Below are 9,245 nucleotides of genomic sequence, written 5' to 3' on the forward strand. Positions count from 1 at the left end.
CAGACTATCAGGTTGAGTCATGTACTCTATATGTCTTCCATGTCTCTTATGTATTTATTTATGTGCCTTACATACTCGATATATTATTCGTACTGACATCCCTTTTGCTTGGGGAGGCTGTATTTCATGCCCGCAGGTCCCGATAGATAGGTCGAGAGCCCTCCAAATAGGCTATCAACTCAGTAGAAGATGTTGGTGCTCTCTATTTGCTTCGGAGTTGCTCGTTTGGTTAGTATGATTTAGATGTGTATTGTTTGGTAAGGCGGGACTCTGTCCAGACCTTTATAACATATATGTATTCTTAGAGGCTTGTAGACATATGTCTTGTATGTGAAAGATTGTACAGCCTTGTTGGCCTATATTTTGATTTTATAAATGATTATGTTGTCCTATTAGGCCCGTATGTCACGTATATTTGATGATGTAATAAGAAAGATACGTTATGTTGGTACTCGGTTGAGTAAGGTACTAGGTTCCCATCACGTCCCATCGATTTGGGTCGTGACAAAAGTGGTATCAGAGCAGTTCTGTCCTAGGGAGTCTACAAGCTGTGTCTAGTAGAGTCTTGTTTATGGGTGTGTCGTGCACCACACTTATAAGCAGGAGGCTATAGGGCTTTTAGGATTGTCACTCTTTCTTCTTACTCTAGATCGTGTGGTAGAGTTCACTTATAAGAATCCAAGTTCTGAAATTTTATTTTATTCGTAATAAGACGATGCCTACTTCCCGAAAGAAGGTTGGAAAGAGAGATAGTTGTGGAAGAACTGAGTCAGAGGAATTGAATTTTGTATGATGCCTACGATAAGTAAATATGAGGTCTTTAGCAGATCATGGGTGTACTGAAATGGGTAATCTTCCTGATAAGAAGCCTTAAGGCAAGAATGCCTATCCATCTTTATGGTGAAGGACAATGAGAGATTAAGAAAATAAGTACAAGTTTCGGCAAATAAAAGGAGCAAGGTGAAAAAGGATACGAGGTACCTAGTTAACGAAGGTTAACAGCGTTTATAATTGAGGCAAAGGAACATAAGCTTCTTGAGTTATACTTAATAATAATAGAGGTATATACAATTGGTCACACCCTTTTCAGATATGTCCTATAGGGGTTAACAAAAGTAGTATAAGGAGATATGATGGATGAATTGATTGAGTCAGCTGACATTTCTGTAGGATATTGCAAATATGCTAATAGATCTCTTTATGAGACACCAGATGGTGCACTCTGAAATAGTGCATCTAGATATGAGTACTACAAAGACATGCACTATAAGCCTTGAAGGGATAAATATTACCTTAGTGTGGCTCGCGTCTCTAGTAAAGTGAGAATGTTAAGCAACTTGAAGAGGCATTGGATAGAGCTAAAGGAAGCTAAGAGCAAAAGAATGTCTTGTTCAAGTTTTCAGAATAAAATGATAGGCATAAATGTTAGCGGAAAATAAGAAAAGAGTTAATAAAGCATTATGAGTAAGATGTGATACATGGATGGAAATGGTAGATCAAAAGATTACAATATTACAAAATCTATAGTCGAGTGAAGGGAGAAACGAGAAGTGATAGGCCTTAGGACAACAAAAAAACGTATAGGCCATAAAATCATGTCCTCATTTCAAGAAATAAATTCGCAACTCTGGCGTGATTATCAAGAGGAAAAGTTAGACCCCAGAGTAATAGGACTTGTAGGGATTGGTGAACAAGATAAACTAAACATGAATTAGGGACTGAGTGACTGGTGATAGTCACCATCATAAGAACTTTAGATTTTGTTCCGCTAATAATAGAATGGACAACAAAAGAATATTCATGAAATTTTTTGAGAATGATCATTTAGGAAGACGCTTCCCTACAATAAGCAATGTGAGCAAAGTTCAGCTTACGGGACTGTATGTGCCAGTTATACTAAATTTCACCCTCGTGAGTAAAGGATTTTGTATCCTTGGTACGGAAGGATTACCGCAAGGCGAGTAAGAGTCATCGATGATGTGAAAGGATGCCAAAGATGAAAAGGTAAAACATCTATAGGCAGGTCGTCGTAGCTTCAACTCTTAGTACTCCCCTAAAGGGGGAATATAGAATGATAAAAGAAAGAATGCAATAAAAATGAGAAAGGGGTGATATTGCACTTATCCAAATGCTACATATATGATACGATTCCAGAACATTATGCAAACGCGACGTCAAGGAGAAGAAGTAAGGGTTCCTGCCCGAGAAGTTATTGATAATTAAGGAGCCAGTGCGAAACGTAAGTTAAGACCAAGGAAATAACCCAAGAAAGATTTCGCGGAATATTGACATGAGGATGGGCCAACGAGTAGTTAGTAGTTCATTCAGAAAGAGCCTAGCTATGGCTAGTCAAGAGGATACAGAATAAGACAGCAGGTCGTGCAAGATAAAGATAGTAAAACCCAATATAGTGAATTTACCCCACAGTTATGATATTGTAATACTTGAGAAATATTCAAATAGGAGTTGGGGTAGTTAAAGGTACCGTATAAGTGTTACGGAAATAAAAGATAGTTCCACTGGGAAGACAGTCAAAACTTCAGTTCAGAAGCAGTCGTACGAGTAGATGAGTATGGAGGTAAGTAACTAAGGATAATTACAAGTAATCACGAGCATCAAAAATTCTATTAGGAATACGGTATAATAAGCTCGCGTCTTTACAAGAGTCAAAGGGTCTTCCCTAAGTACTACGACGAAAGACTAGCTGAGGAAATAAGGAAGAAGGCTTCAACCTTAGTACAACGACCTAAAGAGGAATTTGTCATGTAACAACAATCTCGCAACAACATTGTAAGCATTCCAAAGGAAAGTGGCACCTACCGTGGCTAATGAACGGAAAGTAAGAGTTAAAAGTAATATTCGAGATCATATGAGTTGTATAAAAGCTCTGGCAAGTGTGGCCACTAAGATAAGCTAAGTATGGATGCAACAAGGGGGCAGAAAGACCAGGAAAAGTAATAGCTCATGTTGAAAAGCTAATATGGAACAAAAGAATTATTTGATCAATGATCCAGAGTTAGTACGTTATGGATACACTCAAGATTTTGGAGCATTATCCAGGCACCATATTTGTTGACAATCATACAGCCATAGAAGACTCTGGTATAAGTTAAAAGAAAAAATTAAGCCCAGGGCATAGACAAAGGATTGTGTCATGGATATTCCATAACGCCCATAAAAGGCTAAGGTAATAACTGACACCATGAGCCACAGATCGGAAGATAGCTTAAGCCTACATAAAGGCTGCTCAGAAGGAAAAGGAAACTAAAGAATTACATCACCGAAGTAAATCGGGAATCTGATTATTGGACCTAGAAAAATTATAGAAGTTGTGCTGGAGAAAATGGCAGAATTACTCTTAATATCAAATGTTCAAGAGAAATAACACAACAACCATAATCTATAATGCCTCTATAAGGAAGCCAGTTAGAAGAAGTACCAGCCTCATAAGAAGCCAATACGAAGCTCCCACCAGATTGTGTATGTACCAGAGGTGCGAGTATTATAATATAGCTTCAAGTTATGGATGTGAATTACACCTAGGTGAAAGGGAGGTCACGAAAGAGATAGAAGATACGATGCGAGATTTTAAGTAAGTAAGGTAAAGGTGAATAACGTACGAGATACTCAAATGCAGAAAGTTGTGAATAGTCCATACTTTGGATAGAAGGCTATAATGGTATCCAATAACCAGGAATGATAGCGGCATCATTAGCGGCATGTCTCCTAACCTATGGTTTTTGAGTACTAAGAGATCTAGTTAAGAGAGTTGAGCAGAGTTAGAGACGATGTGATGTATCGCTTGACGTTCCAGAATAACATAAGGAAATCTATGGTGCAAGTAAGTTGAAGGAAAATTGCGAGTATTATAAATGGATATTGCAAGCTAAAGTATGGTAGAGCGACAAAATTTTAAGAAAACATGAGTAAGGATGAGGAAAGGTAAGTGAAAAAGGTGAAGAGAATGGATAAGTCCTCAGGATTAATTCTATGGAAACAAGAGAGATAATGGTTTCTCTAAGTTATTGAAAGTTCAGTATAGCCTAAATGAACTCAAAGGAGTCTAAGCTTAATAGCATTTAGAAAGAATGAAATGCTGACCTAGTAATAAAATGAGGGTATAATTGTGACAGATAAAGAATGACGTTTGGGCCTTAGTTTGAATAATGATTTGACAAGAAAAAGAAGAAGATAAGGAGAAAAGGTTTCGCTGGCGGCACGAAATTAGGGTACACCCATAAGGTGAATCACACTGAGAAACTATGAAATACGATTATGAAAATCACTTCAAATATTCCTCAATGCAACGTAAGCCCTAGCGATAATGTATTACGTAAGAAGTTTCAAGTATTCAAGTAGAGGATCACAGATCAATATTGAGGTGAATCAATAATGGACAAATACAAGTTACAAAGTATGACATGAGATTAGACCATCATTCTTAAGACGAACAGTAATGAAGGAGCATTAAAGGACTAAGATTTATACCTAAAGGATAGGTAACAAAAGTAACTGGGAGCTTGGTAAGCATACCTCAGTAACGATAAATTGAAGTGAAAATTATGGTATAGTATAACCCATGTAGTTACAGTAAAGTCATACGAATGAATAATCAGATCTATGAATAAGATATGGCCATATTCGCAAGGTCTACAAAGTATCGAGCAAAGGACTTCAGTATACCTATAGAGGCTCGGAGAGGCATCCTATTAAGCCTTGTATATACAAAGTAAGGCCTACATATTGAGCGAAAGGTAAAAGGAAAAAGGAAAGATGAATTGCATGAGTGCACCTACAAAGCCAGGGTCATACAGGCCGCATGACAAGAGGTAACAAAAGTTGCAAGATTAGGAAGACTTCGACCACAGGTCATGATATGAGCAAAAAGACTAAAGGGGGGAATACCCTAGACTTTAGATTTATTCAAAGAGCAACTGCTTGAATGGAAACAAGAGTATTAATGTATTCACAAGATCTATAACTTACGAAAATGATAAGAGCATCAGTCAACATTCGAGGACGAATGTTCCAAAGGGGGGAATGATGTTACACCCCACAATATTACGTCAATATTACGTCCCCCAGTATTATATTACGACAATGCTATGCTCTGCAGTAATATATTACGATGATGTTACATCCTGCATTATTACATTACGGAGATGTTACGCTTCGCAGTAATAAGTTACGATAGTGTTGCACCCTGTAGTATTGTACATTGAGTTTGTCGTAAGGTAATAGACATTAGTTCAAGGTAAAGATTATTTGGAGATTATAAGGATTATGTTATTTCAAACAAGTGATGAGTAAGTTCGTGAAGGTAATAGGGGAAGCAAGTCAAAGAAAATGAATTTTTGTCCAAGTTTGACATGTTGGTATAAAATATGGCCCGAGCTAATATACTCGGTATTTATGGACTAGTGTCATACAAGGTACCTTGTGACCATGATAATGGGATGTATAAAGTGTATTAAAAATAAGTAGAACTTTAAGTAATTTGAGACAATTCTTAATTATTTGGGTAATTAGTTAATTATCGGGTAGCGGGAAATTACCTAATTAAATTAATTGTAAACTTTGGATAAGTATCAAAGTTAAAACGTGGCAGCCCTTAATAATACATTAAATGACTCATAATGTCATTTGTTAATGTGGCAAGATTTAGATATGTGGGAAAGTCTTGAACATGAGTCACCTTACTCATTTAAGGATAGAGATTCATTTTAAGCTCTTTACAATTCATTTACTAATGCTACACAGAAAATTTACAATCCAAGATTTACATAGAAACCTTACAATCAAAGCTTTACATAAAAACCTTTCAATTCAAGCCCCAACCTTAATTCACTCCTTACATATGCAACGTTACTACTATGTTCTTAAGGAAAGGCTTCGGCTAAGAATTTCTTTGCATAACAACGTAATTGTTTCAAGCTCTTCATATGATTTGTTCCATGTTTTGTTGCAATTAACGTGTGTTAGATGATTGTAAAGAGAATCGGTTCAGGTATGTTAAGGTTATCCCTTCTTTCTTTTGTCATGATCCATACGATATGAACGAAACGTGCAAGTGCACAAATTCCATATATGACCCTATTCATAGAAGTATTAGAAGTGCCTATGTTCTTGAATTTCCATATGTCTTATTATTCCATCGTCTGTTCATGGGTCTCAGAAAATACGTAAAATGATTTTATGATATTAATCAGAGGTATAATGGTCTTATGACGTACCGAGAGATTTTGTTATCGTATTTCATATACATTTCATGCATTTATACATGTACAATGACCATGACTCAGACAATGTTATATATACGTATATATGTATATATATGTATATGGGATATGGTAAAAGGTTACGGCGTTATATACGCACCACCACCTGATTAGCTGGTATATGATGATGATGTTGCCCACAGTGGCTGAAATATGATTCAAACGGCGTCATATACGCGTATATATGTATGTATTCAAATGGTGTTATATACGTATATATATGTATGTATTCAAACGACGTTATATATGCGTATATATGTATGTATATATATATATGTACATGGGATATGGGAAAGGTTATAGCGTTATATACGCACCACCACCTGATCAGCTGGTATACGATGATGATTTTGCCCACAGTGGCCGGTATGATATAATGGAATGCCCTCAGAGGCTGATGATATTATGAAACATGTACCTATGCACGACATGATATTCATACGCATATGCATGACGCTAAAAGTAATTTATGATTTACAAAGTTATTCAGACTATCAGGTTGAGTCATGTACTCTATATGTCTTCCATGTCTCTTATGTATTTATTTATGTGCCTTACATACTCGGTACATAATTCGTACTGATGTTCCTTTTGCCTGGGGACGCTGCGTTTCATGCCTGCAGGTCCCGATAGACAGGTCGAGAGCCCTCCAAGTAGGCTATCAACTCAGCAGAAGATGTTGGTGCACTCCATTTGCTTCGGAGTTGCTCGTTGGTTAGTATGATTTAGATGTGTATTGTTGGTAATACGGGACTCTGTCCCAACCTTTATGACATTTATGAATTCTTAGAGGCTTGTAGACATATGTCTTGTATGTGAAAGATTGGACGGCCTTGTCGGCCTATGTTTTGAGTTTATAAATGATTATGTTGGCCTATTAGGCCCATATGTCACGTATATTTGATGATGTAATAATAAAGATATGTTAAGTTGGTACTCGGTTGAGTAAGGTACTGGGTTCCTATCACGTTCCATCGATTTGGGTCGTGACAAAAGTGGTATCAGAGCAGTTCTGTCCTAGGGAGTCTACAAGCCGTGTCTAGTAGAGTCTTGTTTATGGGTGTGTCGTGCACCACACTTATAAGCAGGAGGCTATAGGGCTTTTAGGATTGTCACTCTTTCTTCTTACTCTAGATCGTGTGGTAGAGTTCACTTATAAGAATCCAAGTTCTAAAATTCTATTTTATTCGTAATAAGACGATGTCTACTTCCTGAAAGAAGGTTGGAAAGAGAGATAGTGTTGGAAGAATTGAGTCAGAGGAATTGAATTTTGTATGATGCCTACGATAAGTAAATATGAGGTCTTTAGCAGATCATAGGTGTACTGAAATGGGTAAGCTTTCTGATAAGAAGCCTTAAGGCAAGAATGCCTATCCATCTTTATGGTGAAGGACAATGAGAGATTAAGTGGATAAGTACAAGTTTCGGCAAGTAAAAGGAGCAAGGTGAAAAAGGGTACGAGGTACCTAGTTAATGAAGGTTAACAGCGTTTAAAATTAAGGTAGAGGAATATAAGCTTCTTGAGTTATATTTAATAGTAGCAGAGGTATATACAATTGGTCACACCCTTTCCAAATATGTCCTATAGGGTTAATAAAAGTAGTATAAGAAGATATGATGGATGAATTGATTGCGTCAGTTGACATTTCCGTAGGATATTGCAAATATGATAATAGATCTCTTTATGAGACACCAGATGGTGCACTCTGAAATAGTGCAGCCAGATATGAATACTACAAAGACATGTACTATAAGCCTTGAAGGGATAAATATTACCTTAGTATGGCTCACGTCCCTAGTAAAGCGAGAACGTTAAGCAACTTGAAGAGGCATTGGATAGAGCAAAGGGAAGCTAAGAGCAAAAGAATGTCTTGTTCAGGTTTTCAGAATAAAATGATAGGCATAAATGTTAGCGGGAAATAAGAAAAGAGTTCATAAAGCATTATGAGTAAGATGTGATACATGGATGGAAATGGTAGATCAAAAGATGACAATATTACTCTTTCAATTCTGCCGGTGCCATTCGGTAAGGTGGAATTGATTAAGGCTGCGTGCCTGGCATCATATCGATCCCAAAATTAATCTCCCTGTCCGGGGGAATCCCAGGGAGCTCATCTGGAAAGACATCTGGAAATTCATTCACAATCGGTACAGACTCAAGGCTAAGCGCCTCGGCATCGGTGTCCATAACCCGAACTAAATGATAGATACACCCCTTCTTGATCATCTTTGCGGCCTTAAGGTAGGAAATAAACCGACTTCTAGGCACTACATTATCTCCCTTCCATTCAACAACGGATTCATTGGGAAATTCAAGCCTCATGGTTCTAGTCCGACAATCAAGCTTGGCAAAACATGAATAAAGCCAATCCATTCCCATTATTACATAAAAATCTACCATTCCCAATTCAATAAGATCGGCCCTAGTATCCCTACCGCACACCGTGACAACACATCTTCTATAAATTCGAGTAGCCAAAATGGACCCACCAACTGGAGTAGACACCGAGAATGGTTCATGAAGCTGTTCTAGTTCTTTCCCGAATTCCATAGCAACAAAAGGGGTAACATAGGACAAGGTGGAAGCGGGGTCAATAAGTGCATACACATCATGAGATTGAACATTCAGAATACCTGTAACAACATCTTGAGAAGCCTCTGCAGTCTGGCGGCCACTCATAGCATAGAACCGGCTGGGTCCTCCTGAACTCTACGCACCACCCCTAACTGCACCTCGCCCTGCGGGTGCTGGGATACCTCGAGCTGGAGAGGGGGCTGAAAATGTAGCAGCTGCTGGACTGGACGACTGAGCTATGCCCCTACCCGCTCCCTGGCGGGATACACGATAATGTCTCTGAATATGATCCATCATCCCACATCCATAGCATATAGTTAACTCCAGATAGCAAATCTCTGAGTGCATCTTCCCGCACCTGGGGCACGAGGACCTCTGCTGCTGCTGAGATC

At 38.0% G+C, this 9,245-nt stretch overlaps 1 protein-coding gene across 1 annotated transcript; it reads right to left on the reverse strand.

Annotated features, from left to right (window-relative positions):
• Window positions 1-8,319: 8,319 nt before the first annotated feature.
• On the reverse strand, window positions 8,320-8,958 carry LOC138871620 (uncharacterized). Its single transcript, XM_070149507.1, has one exon. It carries the CDS (start codon window positions 8,956-8,958, stop codon window positions 8,320-8,322), a length of 639 nt encoding a protein of 212 aa, XP_070005608.1.
• Between the last annotated feature and the right edge of the window lie 287 nt (window positions 8,959-9,245).

This window comes from Nicotiana sylvestris, chromosome 6, assembly GCF_000393655.2.
Source record: "Nicotiana sylvestris chromosome 6, ASM39365v2, whole genome shotgun sequence".
NCBI classification, from domain to species: domain Eukaryota; kingdom Viridiplantae; phylum Streptophyta; class Magnoliopsida; order Solanales; family Solanaceae; genus Nicotiana; species Nicotiana sylvestris.

Coding starts and splice junctions, on each gene's coding strand:
- LOC138871620 (XM_070149507.1), bottom strand. CDS start 8,958: ATGAGTGGCCGCCAGACTGCAGAGGCTTCTCAAGATGTTGTTACAGGT.